Source organism: Denticeps clupeoides, chromosome 8, assembly GCF_900700375.1.
Source record: "Denticeps clupeoides chromosome 8, fDenClu1.1, whole genome shotgun sequence".
Lineage (NCBI taxonomy): Eukaryota > Metazoa > Chordata > Actinopteri > Clupeiformes > Denticipitidae > Denticeps > Denticeps clupeoides.
Window position 1 is genome coordinate 8,295,422 of NC_041714.1, and position 27,700 is coordinate 8,323,121.

The following is a 27,700-nucleotide window of genomic DNA, read 5'->3' on the forward strand; positions in this document are numbered from 1 at the left end:
TTGTCTATTTGCACAGTCTAAACATGTATATATCACTGGTCACTTTTTAACACTTCATTTTTAACTAAAATTTATATTTTGTATCTTATTTATTTATATATTGTATTTCATGTGACGCATCTGTTTTTAGTTTTTTGTTGTCTACTTTTATGTTGCACTGTAAACTGGAGCCACGTCTTCTCGTCTCTCTGTATATCTGTACAATATATAGAAGAGATGACAATAAAGTTTACTTGAACTTGAACTTGAACTTGAACTTGGAAGGCAGAGAGAGAGAGAGCATCACTAGGTGGTACATACTTGTTATGGGATGGAAAGAGGCTGCATTTCACACAAGCATTTTCATTTCCAAGTACCATGAGATATAAAGAGATCAAATCATTAAACACACACAGAAAATGCACACATCTTAAACATTTTATTCCAGTGTGAAGTACAAAAGGATGATTACTTGGGTGCAGTCGTTTAACTGGTGTGGTCGGACTTTCTGCATTACTGCATTTCTCCGTGTTCATTTATTAACTAGTTAACCAAGCGCAGTTGAGGGAGTGTTCAGAACGGCCTTTGCACACTGATGACAGATTAAAGCATCCACGACGCCGTTTTTTTAGGGCATTACCTTTAAAACTGCACATGGAGTAACTACAGGCAACCAACTCTCCTCTTCGACTCACATCCACATCATGTAGATTCCTTCTCTACAATATCAGACGGATCCACCCTTATCTATCAAGACAGGCCACCCAGATACTTGTTCAGTCTCTCTAGTAATCTCACGACTGGATTACTGTAACTCCCTTCTTGCTGGTCTACCTCTGAAACTAATACAGCAGCACAACTGATCTTTAACCTTCCCAAATTCTCCCACACCACCCCTCTGCTACACTCCCTCCATTGACTCCCAGTAGCTGCACGCATCAGATTCAAAATACTGATGCTGCCTTACAAAGCCAAACATGGAGCAGCACCATCCTACCTCACAGCCCTTATTACACCTCGCACTGCACCTCGTATACTCCGAGCCTCCAGTACTGCTCGCCTGGTCCCTCCATCTCTGAAGGTAAAAGGAAAACATTCATCTAGACTCTTCTCTGTCTTGGCCCCAAGGTGGTGGAATGAACTTCCCATTGAGAGTAAAAGTGTAGTATAGCAGGAGGAGGGAGAACTTTCTTATAGTCTGACTTATGCAAGAAAAACTACAACCGAGTGAAATTAAACTATTGTATACAGGCTTGGAGCCCTAGTTAACCTGAAATGATTACTTCATTGATGCTAACATGACATCATGTTGTAAGCTGCTCTGGATAAGGACGTCTGCCAAATGCCAAAAATGTAAATCAATTTCAATTTCAAAATTACACGGTATGATATGCAGTAAAATGCAATAGCGACTGCTGCAGATCACAGTATTGCAACTATTGCAAGCATACAATGAACCAATATGCAAATATTGCAAACATAACCAAATATTACACTTTTTTGTCTTTATCATTGACATAAAATATGTGTAACAGGTAGGGTGAAGGTGTGCAAATGAGTGAAGTCAAAGTATAAAGTGAAAAGTAAAAAAAAGTAAAAAATTTGTGCAAGATTAAAGAGTAAATGTTATTATTACTGTTACTACTATAGGATTTGCTACACAGATAATTTCAAGTAGTCTTGTTATTTTCATATTAACACACATTAATACCAACTTGTTTTAAGAAATCCTTTATTAATTTAACACTTCTCGGACAAAAAAATTAAAGCGCTTTTAGTCTAGGACGAGTGTAGCTTTAATCCACGATCGGACGCAGAACTGATGCTGACTGTTCCACCAGGATGCGCAGGTGATTGCGTCTGCCGGCAGGGGGCGACTCTCTCCCCACCGTCACAGCGCAGCCAGGCAAGATCTCGCGAGATCTGGCAGCGTAGCGGGAGCGGGAGCGGCGGGCGTCCGCTGGCCGACATCTTGGATTTAAAGGGGCTGGGGCGCCGCGCGTTCGGAGGCCGCGTCTCGAGGGGTCAGAACTGCTTCTTACTTTTACCGACAGCGCGGCACGCCGCCGCTGTACGCTGTTTTATGGCTGCGACAGCGCCACGCGTCCTAAATTAAATATATTCCTACATGTGTATGTGCGCGCGCCCGTTGTCTACCGCACAACAGCGCGGCGGCGCGCTTCATGGCAGCGTGATCCTCACCGTGCTTTCTTTCTTTCTTTCTTTCTTTCTTCCTGTCTGTCTTTCCTTGTTCCAGTGCAGGGAGAGCAGCAGCTGACGGTGGGCGGCGGTGGACGCGGTGAGGTGGGTCGGGTGGCTGGACCGCTGCTTATACTACACTTTTACTCCGCCTGTGTTCCCGTGTTTTTAACTGCGGCGGCCTCGTTGTTTGTCTTCGGCGTGAACCCGCCTAACCTGTCAAACTGGGCCGCGACAGCGTCGGAGGAGCACTGTCCGCCTTCAGCGTTCAAAATATCCGTTTTAATCTGCTTCATACATCATGCTGGATATATATTGGGTGGTAGTAGCCTAGTGGGTTAGACAATCGCCCATGAACCAGAAGACCCAGGTTCAAATCCCACTTACTACCATTGTGTCCCTGAGCAAGACACTTAACCCTGAGTTACTCCAGGGGGGGACTGTCCCTGTAAATACTGATTGTAAGTCACTCTGAATAAGGGCGTCTGATAAATGCTGTGAATGTAAATGCTGTCTTCATGTGAGTCTCTGTATCTGAAATCAGTCATGTCCTTCCTCCTGCTATACTACATTTTTACTCCTCAAATATTACCTGTACGTTCTACTGCACCCACACCTCATTTTATATCCAATCCTCCTCCTGCTATACTTCACTTTTACTCATATATTACCTGTACGTTCTACTGCACCCACACATCATTTATAACAAACCCTCCTCCTGCTATACTTCACTTTTACTCCGCAAATATTACCTGTACGTTCTACTGCACCCGCACATCATTTATAACAAACCCTCCTCCTGCTATACTTCACTTTTACTCCGCAAATATTACCTGTACGTTCTACTGCACCCGCACATCATTTATAACAAACCCTCCTCCTGCTATACTTCACTTTTACTCCGCAAATATTACCTGTACGTTCTACTGCACCCACACCTCATTTTATATCCAATCCTCCTCCTGCTATACTTCACTTTTTACTCATATATTACCTGTAAGTTCTACTGCACCCACACCTCATTTATAACAAACCCTCCTCCTGATATACTACACTTTTACTCTGGAAATATTACCTGTACATTCTACTGCACCTGCACCTCTTTTAATATCCAACCCTCCTGTATTACTTGTATGTTCTACTGCACCAGCACCTCTTTTATTTACATTTACAGCATTTATCAGACGCCCTTATCCAGAGCGACTTACAATCAGTAGTTACAGGGACAGTCCCCCCCCCGAGACACTCAGGGTTAAGTGTCTTGCTCAGGGACACAATGGTAGTAAGTGGGATTTGAACCTGGGTCTTTTGGTTCATAGGTGAGTGTGTTACCCACTAGGCTACTACCACCCTTTTATCCAACCCTCCCCCTGCCATCCTACCCATTTACTCTGCTTACTTTACTTAATATCTAAGTTTTAATCTCTTAACCTCTATTTGGGAAATGGTCACCTAACAGGTAAGGAAGTGGACCCGTAATCGGAAGGGTGTTTGTTAAATGCAGAGGACACATTGCGTTCTGTCGCAGTCACATCACTTTCTCAGTAATTAATTGCATGTTTTGCAAGTAATTGTTTGACTCGATTATTGTTCTTCTACCACTGAATCAGTATTTCTGCGTTGTGATGTGCAGATGAGCCCGATGTGCCTTTTTGTCCTTGCTGCGCAGGACTGTTGCCCTGGTTTTTAGATGTCTGCGTCGGTGCTGAGAGCTTCTCTCTACTTCTGATCTCCGGCCCATGTGATGCGGCCGGAAATCTGAAACTGGGCAGGGCAGTGTCTCCCGAAGGCTGGAGTATGGGAGAATATCAGCGTTCTCTGCCCATTGTTTAGAACGCGCAGCATGTGCCAGCGTGGCGAGTTGAATGGTTTTCAGATTAGTCACAAGCTGGCGTGACCTGGGGCTGCAGCGTACAGAAACCGAAGCGACCTGACTGTTAATAATTAGAGCTGCGCTGGGATACAGAGAGACCAAAGGTTGGTGTTCGTCAGCCAGGCGCCTCCAATGCTGAAGTCCGTGGGCTTTGTAGTAGCTGCAGTGAGGTAGTGAAGTGAAGATCTGTTATCTAACGTTGCTTTAATCCCGCGGATGGCAGCAAATAACCTGGAATTTGTGAGCGGGGACACACCAGAGCAATATAAAATCAGATGTCTAAATAAACCCATACACTATCTGGCTGCTGTGTCCGGGTGGGTTACATGGAGGTCACCTGGGTAAAAAAAAAAAAAAGACTTATGTCGAAATATGTGTTATAAGCCCCTGTGCTCCTGGCCGGATCTGCCTAGAATTATTCATGATAATTAAATTGGTCTTTGGTGCCTCTCGTTGTGCGTTTTAAAGTGACTCATGCATCTCTGAATTATCACCATGGTTTTATGGTCTATGATTATCATGCCATGTACAACATTGTTTATAGGGGTTAGGGTGGTAGTAGCCTAGTGTAACACACTCACCTATTTACATTTACATTTACGGCATTTGGCAGACGCCCTTATCCAGAGCGACTTACAACGTGCTTTCAAGTTACCATCGATGAAGAGATCAATTCCGGTTCACTAGGACCCCAACTATGAATACATCTTTTTATTCACTCTGTTGTAGATTCTGTACACAAAGTTCAACAACAAGAAAATTACAATTTAATCTAAATATTCTTTAAAGAGGAAGGTCTTGAGCTGTCGTTTGAAGGTGCTCAGTGACAGCTGTTCTGACCTCGAGGGGAAGTTCATTCCACCACCGAGGGGCCAAGACGGAGAAGAGTCTAGATGAATGTTTTCCTTTTACCTTCAGAGATGGAGGGACCAGGCGAGCAGTACTGGAGGCTCGGAGTATACGAGGTGCAGTGCGAGGTGTAATAAGGGCTGTGAGGTAGGATGGTGCTGCTCCATGTTTGGCTTTGTAGGCCAGCATCAGTATTTTGAACCTGATGCGTGCAGCTACTGGGAGCCAGTGGAGGGAACGTAGCAGAGGGGCGGTGTGGGAGAATTTGGGAAGGATGAAGATCAGTCGTGCTGCTGCATATTAGTTGTAGAGGTCGGATGGTACATAGTGGTAGACCAGCTAGAAGGGAGTTGCAGTAGTCCAGTCGTGAGATTACTAGGGACTGAACCAGTAGTTGGGTGGCCTGGGTTGACAGATAAGGGCGGATTCGTCTGATATTGTAGAGAAGGAATCTACATGAGCGGGAAAGATTGCTGATGTGAGTTGAGAAGGAGAGTTGGTTGTCTATTGTTACGCCAAGGTTGTGGGCTGTTGCAGAAGGAGAGAGCTGCGAGTTGTCTAGGTAACCTATGAACCAGAAGACCCAGGTTCGAATCCCACTGACTACCGTTGTGTCCCTGAGCAAGACACTTAACCCTAAGTTGCTCCAGGGGGACTGTCCCTGTAACTACTGATTGTAAGTCGCTCTGGATAAGGGCGTCTGATAAATGCTGTAAATGTAGGGGTTGAACCCATTCTTCATTGTCTCCTGCAACAAATCCAAGTAAATCTTTTTTTTTTTTTTTTTTTTTTTTTTTTTGCGCTAAATTCTTCATTTTTGCTCTATTTCTTTTACACTTGATGTATTTATTCTCAGGGTTATTGTACAGGAGGACTGTTTTAAAAAAACAACATGATACCCTGTCGGGTTTATCAGATGCACACAGATCTACTGAAAGGATTGATGTTGGATTCCTTCTCCACTTTTTTTTTGTCACTGCTTCAGTGTTTCAAGTTGTGTTGCGTTGTATTCTTAGCCCAAGCTCTTCGTGTCGTGTGGCCTTGCTCATTCGGTTCTGTAGGGCCATTCATTCCCATTTGGCTCTGAGAGCTGGTGCTGCAAGCTGCCGAGAGCCAACGGGTGGCCGTGGCCCTGAGAGCCCACCCGCCTGAGTGTGGGAACAGCTGTGCCGTCCCCTTCAATGCCAGGCAGCTTGGCTTTGATGGAGAGCCTCTGTCAGGGTCCGCCCCAAGCCCAGCTGTCCTGACTGGCTGGCCACCGCGCCCTGTGTGTGTGAGCGAGTGAGCGTCTGCCCGGCTGACATCACTGGGCGTCGGCTCACTGAACACTGCTTCTGGTCTGTTGGCTGCAGAAGGACGTGACTCCTGACCCTGACTCGGGAACAGCGGACAGGAAGTGGCGGAACGGGGCGAGGGCAGTGACTGCACGTGGCAGTGTCTGTCGTTCCGGAGATTGCCGTTATTAACAACTCGGTTGGCTTCCTCTTTGTGTTCAGAATTCTAAACACGAAACCAAATAATGCTGAGCTGCACAACCCTGTCCCTCCAGAACCTCACTGTTTCGTAGCAGATCGAGTTGCGTGTATGGTTTTTGTGTTTAAAGTCTGTAATCCACCTCATCGTCCAGGGTTGTCTCTGTTGCATGTTCCTCAGCCGTGAATACGCACATTCTCCACTTTTCACACACTGCTGTACTCTTTGCTGCTAATGTGCTGTGACATCTTGGCTTCTGTGTGTGTGTGTGTGTGTGTTGTGTGACCTGTGCTTTTTAAAGTGCAAATACCCACAAAACGGGGTAAAATGTGGGTAAAATTTCTTGCTGTGTTATGACCGCTTTCCTCTCGGTGATGAGCTGCAGTATTGCTGCTCGGATCTGCATTGTTACATAAGCACTGCGACCTGGCGCTGCCAAAATTACACCCAATAAAATGACGTCCTTCAGGGCTTACACAGGGGACGTCTGTCCCTGTGGGCGTGGCCTTGTTATTGCTGCTGTTCAGACACGTCCGCTTAACCCAGAGCGTGCATACTTTACATACTAAACCTGGTCACGGTGAGTACAGCACCATAAATGATCAGGCCATTTGTATCACATCCCGTCTCAACCTTATTAACTAATCAATTAGTTAGTGGGATTTGTGCCAATAGCAATGCAAGGTTTTTAGTAAGTTAAGCATACAAGTTGTGTGAAGTACACGTAAGAAAATTAAGAATTTACGGTCCCCTGACAATTTAGTTTTTTTCTTTTATATCGGTCTTAGTGTCCCCTTATACTGTATCTGGAGTCTCTTTCTGAAATTCAGCCTTGGTGCAGAATTACAGCCACTTTTATCCAGTCCCACAATGAGATTTGTCCAAGACGTGCCGTTTCTGTGTGTGTAGCTTTAAATGCTAATGGGGAGGAGAGAGGCGGGACGAGGAGGAGAGCGGCCTATAGAAGTGAGGGGGCATTAGTGGAAACGACGTCATCAGCACCATTCAGCAACCACGATGTTTGTCACAGACGTGACCTCGTGTAACGAATCCCCTAATGATTACATACAAGGAGAAATTTCAGATCAAAACACTCTTTAGACAGGTCAGCATTTCTAGCCACTGCAGGACCATACACAGGCTGGGGGTGTCCAAAGGGGGTTTTCTGGGAGTGACAACATGCCACATGTCTGCAGCTTTTTATCATGTAAAGCTTTTGTTTCATTCCATATTGTTCCAGTTTTGTGAGTAATAAACTACTGTTTGTCAGTGTGCGTTATTTTACTGCTTTTGCTGAAACGTTTGTTGTATTTTAATCATAAGATAAAAAAAAACGAGAAAACAAAACACACGCAGGCTGGGTTCAGTTAATAGACATACATGCCGTTTTCTGAACACGCCCTTCTCGGTCCTCCCTCCATCCCTCCCTTTCACCCATCCACCCACCCCCGATTGCCTAGATGCTGGTAGGGCGGGGCTCTCTGATGACTGTGGTGCTGAGGCAGTGCTGTAGAGAGAAGGCGGAGGGAAGGTCACTGCCTAGCATACTGCTCTCGGTCCGCACGCAGGCTCTAGAGGCAGCATCCATCGCCGCACCAGATCAATCCGCGGGTTTTTCACGTCAGGCGGTTTGCTTTTCCACATTTTAATTTTTTATTTTTTTTCTCTCCGTTTTTTTGCTCTGGTGGATGGTGTTGCTACGGTAACCACTGGGCCCGTGGTGGTGTTATTGTCACCGCTTGCTTCCTTGCTGCGACAGAGCGGTTGATTATGAGAACCTGCTGCTGAAGGTGAGTCGTTCTCAGAGCGTCGTGTCGTATCGCTGCAAAACCATTTTTTTTTCAATTCTGGACCGATCCCACTTGTTTGAAAGATCTTGCTGCTCCTTGGTGTGTGGAAACGTGGGTAAATGGTGGGTAAATGGTGGGTAAAGTGTGCATGTGTACGTGAGCGAGCGAGTTATGAACTGCCCTACCCCTCCCTTTGTTTCCTACACGTCCCTACGGGGAGCTCTTTTTAGGGAGAGATTTCCATATGCATTTGCTTTGTGTGTGATCCCAAGCTGTCTGAGCAGAAGGCCACACGCTCGCTCAGCTTCTCTCTTTGTTGAACCTTTTTTTTATGGTGCGTGTGGCTGGCGGGGTGAGGTCCATGTCAGTGGTCAGCGGGAGGAGTGATGGCCTCTTTAAGAGTTCGACTGAAGCAGCGAACTGCATGGCTCATGTTCATGTCACATGTTCACATTCAGTCCTGTAGCTCTTCTTCTGCCGAACCCCATTGTTCAAAGTCATTTTTTGCGAAAATAGAAATAACCCCAGCTTATACATCACAGCAGACTGCCAACTTTACATGAATGAAGGAAACGGTCCTGTACACCACTCAAAAATCAGTTTTATGGCCAAATAATCAGTGATTTATTATATTGTACATCTGCACTGCCATGTGTTACCTCCTGTGACACATCAAAAAGTGCCACAGCCAGCAGAGGAGTGCGCGTTCACATAATCGAGGGCGTTAGAACGGGGAATCAAAAAGGATTGCATCAAATAAGAGCACTTTACTTCAGACGCTGTTCTGGCACTGAGTGTTCCCAGCAGAACCTGCTTTTAAAGCTCTTTTATTAGACTGTTGGCTTCCATAAAGGCTCACCTGCAACTGCGTATCACTATGATTTCTGGGTTCATGTTCCAAACTGCTTTTATATATTTCTATATAATTATTTTTTATTTTTTTTACATTGTTCATTTTGTATTGTTTTATGTTACTGTTTTTAATGAAACCACTCCAGACCAGCGATTCTCACAGCTGGTCACTGTAAACAAGGTCAAAAGGTGGAATGATGTGACGATAGAGAGCGGCTGTCACTCCCGTTGGTTTAATGATGCGGTATATTAATCACTGCCGGGAACAACGCCGGCAAGATTTGGACTCGGCCCACATAGTACACATCCAGAGCAGCTTCCACTCTACCTGCTGCACCCCCGTCTCACTCATTACAGTGTGGAAACGTGGGAGAGGGGATTCATCACCATGTCAGGCATAGCGCGACACTGTCACATACATTATTTAACCACTGTGGAGGAAGGGAAAACGGGGGGAAAACTGTTCATGATGAGAATGCTGAAAAAACCTCTACCACCAGGGCGACTAAATGCAGTTAGCAAAGGCGTCTTTTTGTTTGTTTGTTTGTTTGGGATGGAATAAAATGAGACTGTAGGATCTTCACAATTGGAAAATGATTCGTAATGGATGTTCCAGTCCACCACATCTTATAAATGTATATTTTTCCGACTGTGTTTGCTCCTGAGCCACAACATCTATGTGAAAGTGCAGTGATTGTCATTGTGAAACTCTGCAGCACAGCACACGGTGACACAACTAAATGTGTCCTCTGCTTTTAACCATCACCCTTGGTGAGCAGTGGGCAGCCATGAAAGGTGTCCGGGGAGCAGTGTGTGGGGACGGTGCTTTGCTCAGTGGCATTATGGGTCTGATTATGGGTCTGATTATGGGTCCTGCTAGGCCGCCACTGCCCTACGTGTTTCTGACTCAGTCACAGAGATTTGCTAGTTCATCACTTCACTATAGAGCGTCAGTTTGAGGATAATTTGTTGAATGGTGGTCTGCGGCTGGGGTTTTAAGTCTGTGTTTTTTTTTCCTGTGTATTTATGTGATCTGAATAACAGTCTTTAGTCATGATGTAACGTCTGCCCCTGCCATCCCCAATGAAGTGATGAGAAATAACTTCATTTCACTCTTATTCTCGCTTCTTTTGTCTGATCTTCCCACCCCCTTTTGTGCTGGGGTGATTGGGTTGGTAATAACCTTTTTTGAAGATTAGGGATGAGGCCTGGTGCAGATGTCCCCAGGGTGAGCTGTCATTTCTTTGTTCTTTGTGTCTTGCATGGTCCGTTTAGGTCCACATGCTGGAACAGCTGTTAGTGATGCAGCGTCATTTGTCGCATTGACTCCTAATGATGATTAATTACTGTACAGGAGAAAGAAAGCAGATGTCCTCATCTAGAAGGCATTAACTGCAGTGTAAAAAAACTACATTTTAGTATTGACCTGGCAATCTGATGATAATTTATCTTCATTGTTCTTAGAGGTTAAGCTTTTAGTCCATTGGTTCCTTCTGACTGTTGTGTCTGTGGTGTTGAGTGAGGGCGTGACCTCAGCAGCATAAATCGGACTGTGGGTAACCAGTATCATGAAATAGTCCCTATGACTGTATTTTTTTTAAATATAATTTCGGCATTATTACGTTTAACTCATATAAGTAGCAAAACAATAGATTTCTATGATAAATAAGTGCTGGACAGCTCCAGTATATAAGTGCTTATTTTTTTGAATCTGTATACTTTTTGGATTTGATTTCTTCTGCGTTCTGCTGGAACATGGAGCAGAGGTTGAGCACTGCACAGGATTGCATGTCATGCTTTATGCTGATTAGAATGACCAGTGCACACATCTCCTCCTCCCCTGATTATTAACTATCTGCTAGGCCATGGACCACGTGCATGCTGGGAGATGGGAAGGAAGCGTGCCTCATCAATCATCCTCTCTGCCCAAAGCTCTGCAGTGCACTCAGCCATTGCTCTTGTTTTTATATTGACTGCAAGTTTTCCTTTGGAAAAGATCCTAATGGCATTTGTCAGGCTTAGCTTTTTATCACAGAGAAAAGTCACAGTGAATCACACCATATGATAAAATATAGAAATGTCGTCCATAATAACAATATCATTGTAATGCTGGTTTCTGTGTATAAATCGAAAAATGTTTAATCAAAGTAAAATTTCAGATTTTTGTGCATCAAATCAATAAAAATGTCCTTCATAATTGTTTTAGCATCACTGCTCTATGGGAAAACTTATCTTCATTCTTCTTAGAGGTTAACCTTTTAGTCCATTGGACACAACCTCCGTGTTGTGTCTGCGGTGCTGAGTGAGTGCATGGCCTCAGCGTCATAAATCTGACTGTGGATAACCGGCTCTAGGACCCAGAGGAGAGGTGCTACTGTGCCATGGTCTGAGAAATATTTGACGCTGCAGCATATAAGCCTACAACACAATACTGGGAATACCACGCAATTTCCTTTCGGTTCAGACAGAAAGTAAAATTACCTGTTTCATAAACAAATTACAAATTACTCAGATAATGTGTTTTAATCCTAGACTATTCATTTTACACTATTTTCTCCAGCTGTGAACGTCAGCAGTCCATTTTTGGACAGGCAATCAGTTTATCCTGCATCTCCTGTGTTGATATAATGAATAATATACAAAGATATGTCTTTATAATATGGTATAAAATGGTATGATAATTACATATAAATGTAGGGGACAGTAGGGGAAATAAAAACAGAATGTCAACCAAAGTGGTGTAAAATGGTGATATGTTTTGGTTTTTGATTTCAGAAACTGTAAGGTGTCAATATAGAATCTTAGATGTACATAGTTCAGGAAATTGTGTGTGTACACAAGGACATGGTTAACTGTGGCTGTAAGAGGAACTTGCCTGAAAGGAAGACTGCTGAGCAGCCGTCAATTGGAGGGCACAGGAAGCAGAAGGCTGACGCTTGACTGCATGTGCCATCCTCCATATGCTGCCCCTCCTTTTGCACCTGGCTTCACAGTGGGTTCAGTAGTCAGCTGCAGATTGGCTGGAGGTACAAGGACGTTTCAGCCACAGAGTGGTGGCCTAGCGGGTAATGAAAGAGACCCGTAATCGGAAGGGTGCTGGTTTGAATCCCGAACTGCCAAGGTCACACTGAGCAAAGTACTGTCCCCACACTCATTTCATGGCTGCCCACTTCTCCCTCAAGGGATGGTTTTAAAGCAGAGACCACATTTCATTTGGTGGTGTGCTGTGGTGTGTCACGTGTGACAAGTAAGCACTTTCACAAAATGAGAAACAGATGCCATGGGAGGCTTCTATCATTCCACTAATGACATGCAATTATTTATCTTTGATCAGATTTTCATCAGATCAATTGATAATCATTGTGACCCATGCAGTCACTTTCCTGCTGCAGCAATCGTGGCCATTAATCTGATGGGGCAAACATTTTGTCCTTTTATCGCCCTGATATTTGCTCTGCATGAGCTGATGATCGGGTGGATAGGTCAGCTGCAGCTCTTGGGATGCGGGAAGGAAACCATAAAGGATTGCTGGAGTATGAGAAACAGGAAGCTGCTAGACAGTGTTTGGTTAGAGCTGCTCTAAAATGTTTCTGTGCTCATTCTAAATATTCTTTATCAGTTGTCCAGGTTCTTCCTCCAGTAGAAGATGTCCACAATGGTGTACCCTCAGGAAGAAAAGCTGGAGAAGCTGACGCAGGACGAGATCATCTCCAACACCAAGCTTGTGATCCAGGGGCTGGAGGCACTGAAGAATGAGCACAATTCCATCCTGCACAGCCTGCTGGAGACCATCAAATGCCTGAAGAAAGATGAGGAGGCCAACCTGGTCCATGAGAAGTCCAACCTCCTCCGCAAGTCAGTGGAGATGATCGAGCTGGGGCTGGGCGAGGCGCAGGTGAGCGTGGATCTGGACCACTGGTGCTGAGCGAGAGCAGTTTAGAAAGGGCAGTTTATTGGAGAGAGAGCTACTTAATCTGTATTAATGCAAGTAAGTAAATACTTTTAATAAAGTTCTGCGAACAGCTCTAAATGACTTAAGCGAGTAGGAAGGTACTGAGAGGTTATTTTAATAATGAAATGCAGAAGTTCCTCTGTGGTATGGGATGACAGGGTGTGAATCACTCTGGTGTGAAGATTGTGCCACCATTTCTTTTCTTTTTTTCTCAGCTTCATGTCTTGTTTTTTTTGTCAGGTGATGATGGCCCTGTCCAACCACCTCAACGCAGTGGAGTCAGAAAAGCAGAAGCTGCGTGCCCAGGTGCGGCGGCTGTGCCAGGAGAACCAGTGGCTGCGGGACGAACTGGCCAACACCCAGCAGAAACTGCAGAAGAGCGAGCAGAACGTGGCCCAGCTGGAAGAGGAGAAGAAACACCTGGAGTTCATGAACCAGCTGAAGAAGTATGACGAGGACGTCTCTCCATCGGTAAGGAATCCCTTTTTAAGGAATGTTTAATAGCCAGAGATTGATCTCCACAAACATGCAGACCTCTGGGAGCTTTGATACCTGCGCTGTATAGGAGAGAAATGAATGTTCATATCACCTCGGATGAGGTTGTTACTCGCTGTGAAATCGGTCCCCATTTAGAACCGGCTATCAGTTCTCACCCACGCTCATCGTGTTCTGCTCTAACTGGCCCTGATGGGAGTGGCGCGGGATTATGTGCTGACCTCCACTGTAATTGGGCTAACAGTCCTGAGGGACTCATCTTCTGGGACAGTTCTCCACTCGTCATTTTAATGAGCGCCTTTCCAAAATGGGAAACTCACGTTCAGAAAGCTGGGTTTAGAGATCCTTCTTTTGTTCCAGGTCTTATTTTGTTTGATTCTGTTGGTGATCCTGCTGCTTTTACCTCATTTCAGGAAGAAAAAGACGGTGAGCCACCAAAAGACTCTCTAGATGATCTTTTCCCTAATGATGAGGAGGACCACAACCAAGGGAGTAAGCATCTTTACCTGCAGTCTTCATTTTTGCAAATAGTAATAGTTCAGGTCTTGTGCCAAGCACTACATTTTTAAAGTTGCTCTCTACTGTAGCATCTGTTCTGGATTGCAGAGCGGCCAATCATTGAGAACTGACCCATTGTACCCTTTATGTGACCCCCCTACAGTGCAACATCAGCACAATAGTGCGGCGGTGGCCGCAGCACAGCAGGGAGGCTATGAAATCCCGGCCCGTCTGAGGACCCTCCACAACCTGGTGATCCAGTATGCCTCGCAGGGCCGCTACGAGGTGGCCGTGCCCCTCTGCAAACAGGCACTGGAGGACCTGGAGAAGACCTCTGGCCATGACCATCCTGACGTGGCCACCATGCTCAACATCCTTGCCCTGGTCTACAGGTTGGTGTTTCTCAGATTGTAACAGTCTCATCCACGTTACTGTCTGAAGGAGAACGAGGAGTAGATGCAACAATCATGATTGGATGGGTGGATACCTGCATCTATCAGATAAAAGTAATATTGAATTAAAGTATACCTGCATCTCCTTTCACCATACCAGTAAAAAATCACCCTAAATGTTCATTCACTCTAGTGACTACTACATTGGCAGAAATTCCAGAAGTTTTTACTAATATATAAAGAGTTCGGAGGTTTGGACATTTTCTACCTGTCTGTCTGTTCTGGGTTTTTCTTTTAGTCCTCTTTTTCTTCTCTTCTATCAGGGATCAGAACAAGTATAAAGAAGCAGCCCATCTGCTGAATGATGCCCTGTCCATTAGGGAGAAAACTCTGGGGAAAGACCATCCAGCTGTGAGTTATGTGGACACACATGCACACACACACACACACACACACACACACACACACACACACACACACACACAAATGGATATACCAATTTAGCAAGATTGCCTCTCCTTTACTTCCTTTTGCATGTGTGAATGGCCCATAAATGTCTACTTTGTTTTGCTTTCTTTTTCTGTAGTGACTTTATTGATGTTCAGGTAGATCTCATTAATCACAAGCACAGTCTGTGAGAAGGAAAGTCCATGACTCCCAATTACAGGGAGAAGAATAAAAACAGCTCAGAAAAGACTCAGTATTACTTTTTTTTTTTTTTTTTAATCAGAATTTCTAACCTGATCTGAAGCTTTTGGTGAGCTTATGTGGCCAGTTAGGATCTAGAGGCCAGAGTTCTCCAAACTGCAACTAGCCACATCTAGTGTACATTCTCAACATAGTGACGTGTGTGCATTTCATTTTTTCCCACCCCAGGTGGCTGCAACACTGAACAACCTGGCTGTGCTGTATGGGAAGAGGGGGAAGTACAAGGAGGCTGAGCCGCTGTGCAAGAGAGCGCTGGAGATCAGAGAGAAGGTCTTATTATCTTGATTTATCTCCTTCAGCTTTGATTGATTCAGTTTCTGCTAACTGCACAATAGGGGTCACCACTCAAGAAAACACAATGATCTGAGGAAACCAGGCTAGATTTGAAGCACACACACAGCTTCATCTGTGTGGAATGAACTGACTGCAAGTTATTAAATGAAATTGATCAAATGCATAAGAGAGGGAATATGGCTATGTGCGAGTTCTGGACCCTTTTGTTGTTCATGTTAACTGGTTGAGTGCCAGTCGGTATGTTTTGACAAAATGCTCATAGGGAATCCTTTATTTGTGTAGTTTTTTTTAAATAAATACAGTTTATTTTCCTCAGGTTTTGGGTAAGGACCACCCTGATGTGGCCAAGCAGCTGAACAACCTGGCACTGCTGTGTCAGAACCAGGGGAAGTATGAGGAGGTGGAGTACTACTACTGCCGCGCCCTGGAGATTTATGAGCAACGGCTGGGCCCTGACGACCCAAATGTGGCCAAGACCAAAAACAATTTGGTAAAATGTGATGCTGTAATCCCGGTCACACATGTTTATCAGACAGTAAGAGTGTGCCTTTGTGCATGTGTGGTGTTCATGGTCCTTTGGCTTTTGTTATATTATTTTATTATTTATTTTTTGCGGCATATATGTGTTCAGACTTCTGTTATGTCAAGATGAGGGTAAACCAATCATAACCTCAGATTAGGACAGATTTAACAAGGTATTAAAGTGCATGGGCAGCCTGTGTGCAGCTCATCAGCATGTCTGCTTTAGAGCATCTTCTTTTGAAGGTGCAGAGCTCCTCAAGGACTCCTCATGGGAGTTTTTTCCTTTTGTGTGTGGGTGGCTGTAGAAAATTTTCTTTCTCCCCTACTTCCATTGAGCTCAAGATTTTCTTTAAATTCCACCTACTCATTCATTTCTAGTGAGGAAATTATATGACTGACTTTTCTCATTAGGTTTTGTGCCTCTTTCTGCAGGCTTCATGCTTTCTCAAGCAAGGCAAATACAAGGAGGCCGAGATCCTGTACAAAGAAATTCTGACAAGGGCCCATGAGAAAGAGTTTGGGTCAGTGGATGGTAAGGACCTGCATTCCTTCAGATTTTCTGTGGGTTCTGTTGCAGTTCTGTCCTCCAGATTGTTTTGGTCTCTAGCTCATACTTAAACTTTATAAACTCCATTTGATGCTCTACTAGCTGTAGTTCATATTAGCCCACCTCGCACACGTTTTTGTGTTCCCCTCCCCCAGCTGAGAACAAACCCATCTGGATGCATGCAGAGGAGAGAGAGGAGATGAGCAAGGTGAGTTTCTGATAGTTTGTGGGGGATTGGTGGGTGCGTGTGAGTTGACCTGTAATTTCACCTGCTATGTCATCGGCATGCACAGGGCAAGCACAGAGACAGCACCCCCTACGGAGAGTATGGCGGCTGGTACAAGGCCTGCAAAGTCAACAGGTACAAGCCTACATTGGTTCACAATGTACTGTCTTAATACATATATAGCTGAAATTAATATAAAGATCAACTTCAATGATCTTGGCAAAAAGCACATGAACCATATTTATAGAGCATCTGGAAAGTATTCACAGCGCATCACTTTTTCCACATTTTGTTATATAACAGACTTATTCTAAAATTTCTCATGTATGTTAAAATTATTATATACATCATGATTTAGGAAATAAGTGTGACTGTGTCTCGGCCCTCACTATGTTCGTACAAGGCTAGAGTGATCTGCCGTGTTTTGGGGGGATCTGTAGTGATTACTGCTCTCTGTATCCCAGTCCCACTGTAAACACCACCCTGAGGAACCTGGGTGCGCTCTACCGGCGCCAGGGCAAGTTGGAGGCGGCCGAGACTCTTGAAGAGTGCGCCACTAGGTCCCGCAAACAGGTGTGCTCTGCACTCACCCACCTCACTTACCTTTTTTTGGGCAGGGGGACTTCCAGTGGTCACCATAATCATTATGATGATCAGTTAATCTTCTGCTCACTTAACTATTCACAGTACTAGAAATTTGGGTAAAGGTTGTGCTGACATGCATGTGTGATTCCAGGTGCTCACTGTTTTTCAGCGTTTAAGAAATGCTATTAGAAATTCAATGTTTTTGATGAGGATGCAAATAGAAGAATTAGCCCTTTCTACGTCTCACTCCTATCTCTCATTTCTCCTTTTTTTTGCTTGCTTTGGATCTAGAGCAACACAGTAAGTTGGTTTATTGTCCGGTTTTTGTGTGTAGACCCCTCATATGGTCTGATCTCATTAGCACCTCCATTTCCTGTTCTGAATTCATGTACTGAAACTCTGGTGTCTCACTCTTATAGATTTCATTTTCCTGCCATATTTGATTACGCAACTGTGGAATGTTCTATGTATGTTTTTTTTTTTTGTTTTGTTTTTATAATATCTAAAATATTTTTGTGTATCTCTCTCATTCTCAGGGCATTGACCCCATCCACCAGTCCCGTGTTGTGGAAATCCTAAAGGATGGGGAGCCAGAGCGGCGGCGGAGCCGCGACAGCCTGTCCAGCGTGAAGTATGACAGTGGCTCAGAGACCGGTGGGGAAGTGAGTATGGGCGTAGAGTGGACTGGGGTGAGTACACATCCACAGTGATGGCACAGCTGTCCTATCACAGTGAGAAGGCAGTCTCAGAAACGGGTATGGCTGGATGCTGAGATGCAGGACTGGTATATTAAACACAGGAGTTGTTCCACCAGATCTTCTGTAGCTTGATACGAGTTAATCATCATGTCATCCTGAGATTGATAAAGAGATAATTGTCTAGCCCATGTAAAGAATTTGAGGCAATGGTAATTTTTATGTTTTAAATCCAAAAAGAAGTGAGGATGCTTATGATGACCACTGAATGTCTTATTTAAAAAAAAAAAACGGCCTATGGTTCTATGGAAGGAGATCTCTCAGAGCTCCGCACCATCTGCAATGATCCCAGGGTGCGTTACTTCAGGTAGGAGAAAAATGAACACTAGACCTGTGTGGACCAGTCCAGTATTCTCACATCTGATTACTGCCCCGGCCTGTGAACCAGCTGACCTGAGAGCTGATTGAGTGTCTTGGCATATACGTCCTGTTCTTAAATGAGTGTTCACATACTAGTTTTTATTTGTTGTTTTTACGTTGTTGCTTGCTGTAATGCTGTGCTGCTGTACTAGATCTATCGATTTACATATGGGCACAGCCTCTCTGCAGAATCGGTACTCCTCAGTAATCGTTTATTAATTTAGATATGCTGTCACTAATGTCATTATGATAAATTAGAGAAAGAGAAAAAAGTCTGGAATTATATTCACTCAGAGCCAGCCTTCATCCATCATGCAGGTTTCCTGTACCCTGCTGGTAATCTGAATCATTTTCATAAATGGAGTGGTGAGTCACACAAGCCCATCCTCAGTCCCAGCTGCCAATGATATGAGACTAAAGCACAGCGAGTGGATTCTGCAGACCGGGGGTGTTTTTTTTTTTGTGTGTGTGTGTGTGAGAGAGTTCATACCTACCTAAATTGAAGCATGTGTGTCAAGCCTTCAAAGCATGTCGATCACTAAGCCTTTTTTTTTTTTTTTTTTTTTTGTCAAGAGACTGACATTCACAGTAAACCTCTTCCATTGCAGCTGGTGGTGTTGATCGTTGAGTACAGCAGTTTGTGACCGGTTCCTGATATTCGGCATAGGAGATGTCTTATTGTACTTATGGCCTGCCTTCCAGATCAGTTCTGATTTCGTAGCCAATCACCAAACTGTTGCTTACATTTTGGAAACTCCAGTAGGTCATGTGGGTCTTCGATCACACAAGCTTTAATGCTGTATGATCAGGACTATTAAGTAAAACACCAAAATTAATTTTGGTGGCTAAAAGATTGCTGAAGCTAGTTAACCTTTTTTTCGTTATTTGTTGACCCTCACTAAACACGTTTGCTACACCTTTGTGCAAGCAATTATCAGTATCTAGCTAATAGCTTGGCTTAGCTGATGATCAGATGCAGTGCTGAGGTTAAAAGAAAGCATTTTGAGTAGGGTGCATGTGAGGTTTGCAGAGTCTGCATATTATAAATTAACATTTAAACATGAAAAAAATTCACCTTCATCATAAGTCATTAATATTATATCAATTGTAAATTTAAATTGGCTCGAAATATATTGGCCAATAATCATTTTCCCCATCAGCCTTTGGTCTTCGAGGCCTTCTTCATTGTCCACCGTGCACCCTCAACAACCAAAATAAACTTCTATCTTCCTCAATTTACTGTTCTCTGCCAGGGGCAGAAAAGAGCTCTGAGATTCTGAGGTGTGTGTGTGGTGGTTTAGAGCAGGTGCCAGCTGAAAATGCTGAGTCAACCTTTATGTCTGTTGGGCCACAGTAGAATGCTGGGGACCTGCCAGCTCGTTTGTGTGTGTGTGTGTGCGTGTGTGTGTGTGCCCGTGTGTGCGCACATACTTGTGAAAATGCCAGAATAGGACTGTAGTCCCTGCTGTGATGCTGTACATGTTGATTGAATGATTTGGGGTACAACAGCATGTTGTACCTCCTGCTTGTTACACTTAACAGTGCATGCACGTTGCCTGCTGTCTTTATTGCTTTAATTGACTAACCAGTAACATCACTTGCGTTGCCATGACAACCAATCAGCCTGTAAATTTGGTTCCTCCGAGTGGATGGTACTCCCTCTGTGCGTTGTCCTTGGGGCTTCATTGTTGGTAACGTATAGATGAGTAAGAATTAATTAACAGTTTGAATACATTCAAGACTTGAGGCTGTGTAAGCAGTTTCTGTGTTTCCTCGCCCTTTCAAGAAAGCACTGCAGAGTACACACACACACACACACACACACACACACACACACTGCATTGGCGCTCATAAACAGATTTGTGCACAGTCACCGGCAGGCTCGACTGAGCCAGACCACCCTCCCATCTTAGCTGACTCATCCTCAATCTGCCCTCTGAGCACATCAGAGACCAGATGAGCCCCAGACCCCCAGTCATCAGTTACATTACTCCGTCTGAGTCCGTCTGGACCGTCCTGGATCTGCCCAGTTACTGCAAAAGGGATCTAAAGCTGCTCGCTGCTGGGGGACAAAAATGCTTTTTCCAGTCTACCTTTTTATTTTAGCCCAATCTATCTGCAGTTGTCCTTTTAGTGCCTTCCTGGTGATGAGGAAGTGGTCCGTCACAGATACGTAACAATTCTTAAATGGCTGCAGGAATAAATACAGCTGACTCCAGTGGATACCCCTCAGACATAAATAGCGAGCAGTTGGACCCAGAAATGATGTCGCACTTAACACGTAGGAGGCTAATATGCAGAGATTTACGCCAAAATCCATCTGTGTAGAATCCACACATCTCGTGCCATACACATGCTATCCTTGCTGCCTTTCGTCAGTTTGCTGTGTGCTGATCTGCAGTGCTGACATGTTTGGGGGAGGAATGGTACTGAGCTCTGAGGTGAAGTTATGGATTTATGGATCTCCATGGCAGAAACAAATGTAAACCTTTGTTTGTGTGTGTGTGTGTGTGTGTGTGTGTGTGTGTGTGTGTGTGTTTTCTTTCTCTCGTTTGTCAGGCATAAGCCATCAGATTTTCTCTCCAGCCCCATTTCCCTCCCCCAACAATACAGGAGAGGATCTTGTTCTTCTGATTCTCTGTTGGCCTTTTGTCCACCTGCAACGTCGTCCTCTTCCATTCCTGGTGTCTTCGGGCGAGAGTGGCACCCTCCCCCCTCCGCTAGGCGCTGTCGGGACGAGTGTTTCCTCTCCTGCTCTTCTCCATCCCAGAATCAGCCTGCTCATTTCCTCCTCTTTTTTTTTTTTTTTTTTTTTTTTTTTTCTCTCTCTCTCTCTCTCTCTCTCTCTCTCCTCTCTCCCTCACTCAAACATCAGTCTGTGCTCCCTTCTTACTTCACTCTGTATGAAAAGAAAAAAGCACCCATACTGTGGTCTTGTAGATTTTAGCAGAGGTGTGATGATCAGTCTCACATGATGGTTTTGTTATTGCTTTTCTTTCAGTGGAAGGTAAAGTTATAGTAAGCCTTTGAACTCATCTTTCTTAAGATCACACACACATACACAAGTTCACTCACAGCACACACACACACTCCTGGGTTAGTGTCAGTGTTACTGGTTGCTTTGCTGTGCCCGTGTCTTTCGGTGTGTTTTTTTTTTTTTTTTTTTTTTTTTAAGCAGATTGCTTTTGGACTGATCGCACTCGGTGCCTGTCGTCTTTTTTGTTTTTTAATGCACATGTTTTGTTAATATATACATTTATGCAGTGTTTATTTGCTTCAGCGAGACTGTTTCTAATCTTATGAACAGAGCAGAGTGGAGACTGTGGATAAGACTTGACTCAAAAAACATAAACATTTTTTTTTTTTTGACTTGCTGTGTAATTCGTTGCTCACTTTTGTACTTATTTTGTAATTTTGAACTGTTTTTTTTATTTTTGCATCTTATGTTTACATTTTTTTTAATGTTTCAAAATAATAGTAGGTCTAAGAAATACAAAGAGTATATAAAGGGCAGGAGCGAACGAGGGAGCACTTTGAGCCTTTTCCTGTTCTAGTGGTACATTAGGAGTCACATCCACAACTCGTTTGATGTTCCACTCTGTTCAGGCTCTCGGTTTTAACCCTCATATTTGGTCAATCAGTGGCCTTTTTGGTAAGGGGGACGTCTTTAGCCTTTCGTCATTGTTCCTAATGCAACGTATTCTGTGAGCAGAGCCTAGTAAATCCAAAAAGAATAAAGGCCTCCATGAACACTGAACAAAGCATGTGCACCAGAATTCTGGTGCCATTCTGAGCTTTGGGCCCTGTACAGACTGAAAAGTACCAGTCACACACTCCTTCCTACTGCATTGTTCGGCAGACTGGTTTGCCTTCCTGAAAGGGTTCAGTGCATTTCACCAGTTATGTATACTTTTACTGAATGTATTTTTATTTCAGTATGTTTCATTGTAATTGCTTATGGATTTACCCATTTTAAAAGAAATTCATCCATTTAAATACACCATTCCTGCACATGAAATGGTATACACACCTGAACTCACACTCAAGGGGCAGAGGGGTGAACAAACTGTAATTCTATAGACAATATTGTTGTGTAAGTGGAATGCTGATTATTTATTGAGCTGTCCTTTTATTGATATATATCCATCCTGTAACTTGCATCTTTAGAGCAGAAGTGAGTCGCTTAGTAGGCGCTCTGGTAGTGAGTAGCACTGAATATAATCACCGTTGTGCATTGTGGCAATGGTTGCATCAACACCTTGTCCATTCTTCTCAAAATAAAGCTTTTCGTTTGTGAAGCTTGGCATTTGTGTCCTCTTGCCTCTGAACATCATGGGTGGTGGGGCAGATCAGGACATGCCTTCATAATACCCGGTCCTACATTATGTCCTGGATGCGCATGAGATTTGGGTACTTAGAACATTCACGATGTTATCACTCACTTGGAAGGTGAACAGATGAAACATGTCTATAACAAAGTAGCTAGTGTCTGTTTTTCTTTGCCTGTAAATTTCGGATATATGGCTTATTGGTTCCTTTGGAGACCTGAGTTCAAACAGCACCTTCTAACAATGAACAGTAAGAACTATACCTTTTGAACCTGCCTTCAGTCATATTCCTTGTAATAAAACATTAGGCTTGGTGCTGTGCCCAACATCCTAAAGAGTGAAATAACATGGAAAATCATCATGTCCCATAGAATATTCCCACACTACTGTTTAGATCACATGTATGAATTAAGATGACACTATGCAATTTAGTTATTTCATTAAAAAGGTTGTGTGGTTTTTCTGAAAGGAGGTATCATTTAGTCCCTTCAGGTCTCATAACATTGCCATAACTTAAATTCTTATATATTTTTTTAATTATTAAATACTAAATAACCAATGAATGGGTACATGTGCAAAAATTAAGTTGAGTAATTGTGAAATTATTGTTTAGTATGAGCATTGTAACTGGTGCATGGATTTGCTCTTCATGAAATAATATGCATCTACTGTATATGCATCTGGCTGTACCACAGTAGGGTGTGCGGAGTAGCTTCTGTTCTCTGTAGAGTTGTTAACTGAATTAACTCTACAATTTGAGTTCATGTAAAGCTCAAACAGCCTCACATTGTGATTGCTACTGATCTCTAGTCATCAGTTCATTAATAACATTAAAATATTGTAATAAATTGTCATGCATTACATTACAAATATCCAATAAATGAGAATCAGCCTATGGCTTTCCATTAGAACCCAAGAATTAAAACAGAGACTGTAAATGAAATTGGTCACCTTGCAGAATACTGTTGAAGGCCATTGCTGTGGGTATAAGCAACAGCGCCTCCTGCTGTGAGCAAATCCAACAGGCGTTCAAATCACAGTACATAAGTAGCAGGTCCTCTGAGGCGGCTCTGTGCTTTTTCGAAGAGATGAAGGACCCAGATCAATCTGCGTCACATCTTATGTGTGGGGCTGTTATATTGGTGTCCCCTGAACTCAGAACTGTAATTTAGAACCATGTGGTGTCTGCACCAGAACAGGTGTCCAGAGTAATTATTAACCAAGATGGAAGAACATCTGCGACATAAGGCGTCAAGCTTCTCCTGCCATATTGTGTGTGTGTATGTATATGTATGTATGTATGTATGTATGTATAACTCACACCCAAACATAATTGCCTATGGCAGGAGAATAACATAAGCAGTACTGGTTTGGATGAACCATGGATTCACTTTTATGCTTAAATGCCGGAAATGCTTAAGACAAAGAGAATTTGTGAATTTTGTACCAAAGTAATATGAAATTTTTAGGTGCTGAGTGGTGCCATAATTTTAACAGGATAGTAATGCAGGTGGTACCTGGTGCATGGAAATCTGACTCCAAGGCAAAGGGCGGAGCCATTTAATCTATTTTCATTTAATCTTCATTCTGCATAACTGCATATTTTTATGATGTGCTTGTATTATTCTGCATGTGTGTGGTATGGTTTGTGTCTGTTGCTCAGTACTGGGGCGTGTCCGTGTGTTTGACTTGTGGGTGTGTGCACAGGACGGTAGTGGTGCTCTGCAGAGGAGTGGCTCTCTGGGGAAGCTGCGGGATGTTCTGCGCAGAAGCAGTGAGATGCTGGTGAAAAAGCTGCAGGGGACAGTCCCTCCAGAACCACGAAATACGAAGTAAGAGCAGAGTCCTGTCACTTCACAGTGACCCTGACATACGGGTTCCTTACTCAAGCTTTTATTTTTTTTTTTCTCTGCAGTATGAAGCGAGCTGCTTCTCTCAACTATCTCAATAAGACCAACGATGATATTTTTCAGGTAAGAGGCCTTCGTGTTGCTCGGAGAGAGTTTGAATGAATTTAGACAACTTTAAGAGGTGGTGGACTCACATCTCAGCTGTCTTGTACGTAATATGAAAAGTAGTCATTCTCCAGTTACTTATAAAGAGTTTGGCAGCATAGAGGAACCAATGAGACGATGGTGATCACTGGTGGTCTGTGGTCAGTAGATCATACTAAAATTGGATCTTGATTAACATAATATTTAACGTGAAAATTTTCGGTGATACACATTACTGTGGAACCTGAATGGATTGTAGGTACGGCCTTAAGGTACCACATGTGACTGAAGATGATATCAAAACCCCTTTTTGGAGGTTGTCTTGCTGTTTCATCGCCATTGCACCCACTGTCACGTCGCACTAAAGCAGGCGAAGCTGATTCACAATCAATTACACTTGCTAACTTGACAGATTGATGTCCCCAAACTCTAATTAACAAAATTAATTCATTAAGACTATGAGGATTGAGTGTTGGATGAAACCTCATTCTGCCTACTGCCTTCGTGCCTACAGCAAAGCCCTACAGGACAGAGACTGACGGCGAGCCGTGGCCTGAGCTCCAGCAACATGGACCTGTACAGCGGGAACTAAATGACCTCTTATATCCCCAGTCATCTGCTGCAAAACCCATTGGACCACTTCTGCTCCCAACCATAGTATGAGCAGAAGAGCCATCCAGTTCCTGAGCCTGAACTTTCCACCTTTGCAGAACACTAATGGCCCGAAGAGTTTGGTTCTATGCGCATCTCACTGCCAACTGGAGTTGCTCCTTTTTTTTCCTTTTTTTTTTTTTTTTTTAAATCTTCAGCCAAGTTCTGTTTTATTGGAAGCTAGATCGTATGTACTGTTCTTTTAGACTTGGTGTTTCTTGTTTTTATTTTTTTTTTTCGTTTCAAAAAATGTTCCTGTCCATATGTGCCATCATCTTTTTATCCATTTATTGATTTTCGTCTTTATGGTTAACAATGTTCTATTTTTTGGCGTTGTTGGTAAGAGGTTTTTCATATTGTGCTGACTGGGATTTGTGTAAAAAGATATTTTTAACAGGTTTAATATTTTCACTCAGGGAAGATCAAGGTTAAGAGCTGCTGCTTTTACACAACAGGGGAACAAGCCATGTATGTTGAGCCCAGGTAGTCATGGAAACCTATCCACATCACAAGGTTCTCACTGCGCTCTAGACCAAAGTCACAAAGAAATCTCCAGAGCCTACAGAATGGGAGGGAGGTTCGTATTTATGATCAGATGTCATGATCGGTTCATACTTATTTATTACTGAGAACAGTTCAGTTTCTCCACAGTGAAACCAGCAACATCCAATTGTCGTGACAATTATTAAATATGGGAATTTTATCCCATCAATAAAACTAGAGCCATCTGAAACACCAAAGATGCGTATGCTCTATCACCTTTATCACCAGATTTAGTTTTATCACTCTGGTTTGAAGAGTCCACCAGATCAGCGACTGGTGTTGCTCGGGATTTAATCTGCCGTTGATTTTGTGGTGTGCGGTTTATCTGGCGCCGTGCGCTGCTGGCTTTAATTATGGAGATTCGCTCTGCTCCACAGACAAAATGGGATACGTTTATTCTAAAAAATCTTGTGATTGATTTGCACATTTGTTTTGTATGTTGGTTTTGCAAGATTTTTAAACTCTTCTTTAATCTGAAATGCCTGAATTTTTGTTCTCCTTTGGTCCCCAGCTTTCAGTTTTTTGTCCCGATTTCTTTTTCCCCCATGCGTTTGTTTTCTGCGGTACGTTTCTACAGGCATCAGTCTCTAATATTCCCTGACTTGTACTTTAATAAAAAAGGGGCTCAGGGCCGGCTGTGTGATGTGAAAATGACAGGGCGTATATCCAGTTTTAATGAGTGTCAAGTTTTAACAAGTCTAAAATGAAACAGAAAGCTTTGTAATGAGTTCTGTTCTTTGGCTTTGAATTCCAGTTATCAGATTGTGGAGAACACAAGCGTCGATGAAGATGTGTCCTTGGGCTTTTTCCGCAACCAGATGTTACCATTTCCCGATTTATTTTAATACATGGCAGGGATTTCGTGGTTTTTTGGGAATGTTTCTATTTGTTTTCAGGACTTGTTTTCGTCTTTTCATGTTACCCATTCAAATCAGAATCAGCCACAGTAATATTCTCTGTAATTCACAGTTGTTGTCAATGTTCTTCCATAATCTGGGTCATTTTTGTGAACGGTTCTTCTTTCTACAAGTGTTTAACTGTAGCCAGAAGTTTGCGTTTCAAAGTGAATTAAAAACAAAAATAATCAGTTTCTCTTCTTTTGTGTTCTACATTCACTATACACCCAACATTACTGTATAAACATTAGTTTTGCATATTATGATAAACATCAAATACTGAATAAAGCCTCCCTGTGATTAGAGGCAATATAATCTTTGTCCATTCCTTATGATCATTAATAAATCAATGCAAAGCCTGTTCAATCGCTCGGGCTTTCTCTGAGAAGCCGACGTGCCCCGCATCCGCTCATTTCTTTCTCTACTGACTGGGTGTCATGTGACTGAGGTTATTTTAGATTACCCCACATATGCTGATATCAGGAATCCTAGTCGTGTGTTCAGCAGCATGATGTGATTGTATGAAGATGGGAGTGTCTGGTGAATGACTGTAGTCCAGGCTTCACTGTGAATCCATGTGCAGTTTGTAAAAGAAGCCCAGACATCGTCTCTGCACCACCACACCTAAGCTCCAGTAGTAATAGTCAATAAATCTGGTCCCATGAGTCTTCTCAGACCAGGACTGGGTTCCAAACATCATTTCTCAGCAGTCAAATGAAGACTCTTACTTAACTATCTTGACTTAGAACCATGAAACAGAACAAATCCAATGACCTGTCAGGATCATTTGTTCAGAACAGAAATCGATCGCTGAATACTGCTTCCATGAAGGAGTGTGGGTGGCCTACGTCAACTCCACGCCGTCACCAATTTACTAGTTGCCCTTCCTCATTCCACCATTGGTTGGCACTTCTAACCACTGCAATGCAACAACACCCC

General features: G+C 43.4%; 1 protein-coding gene across 7 annotated transcripts; it reads left to right on the plus strand.

Annotated features, from left to right (window-relative positions):
• Nucleotides 1-1,926: 1,926 nt before the first annotated feature.
• Nucleotides 1,927-26,954, plus strand: klc1b (kinesin light chain 1b). 7 transcript variants are annotated; one of them, XM_028990146.1, is made up of 18 exons: nt 1,927-2,003; nt 2,237-2,283; nt 12,635-12,910; nt 13,208-13,438; nt 13,876-13,954; nt 14,124-14,352; nt 14,676-14,763; nt 15,229-15,330; nt 15,671-15,844; nt 16,309-16,408; nt 16,579-16,631; nt 16,717-16,784; nt 17,114-17,222; nt 17,526-17,534; nt 17,771-17,923; nt 24,385-24,509; nt 24,593-24,650; nt 25,186-26,954. In XM_028990146.1, exons 3-18 carry the CDS (start codon nt 12,662-12,664, stop codon nt 25,261-25,263), a joined length of 1,905 nt encoding a protein of 634 aa, XP_028845979.1. In that variant the 5' UTR covers nt 1,927-2,003; nt 2,237-2,283; nt 12,635-12,661; the 3' UTR covers nt 25,264-26,954. The 7 variants fall into 7 exon arrangements, with proteins under 7 accessions (XP_028845979.1, XP_028845986.1, XP_028845984.1 ...); XM_028990148.1 differs by having other exon boundaries at nt 1,987-2,003; nt 2,237-2,278; XM_028990153.1 differs by lacking the exon at nt 17,526-17,534.
• Nucleotides 26,955-27,700: the final 746 nt, after the last annotated feature.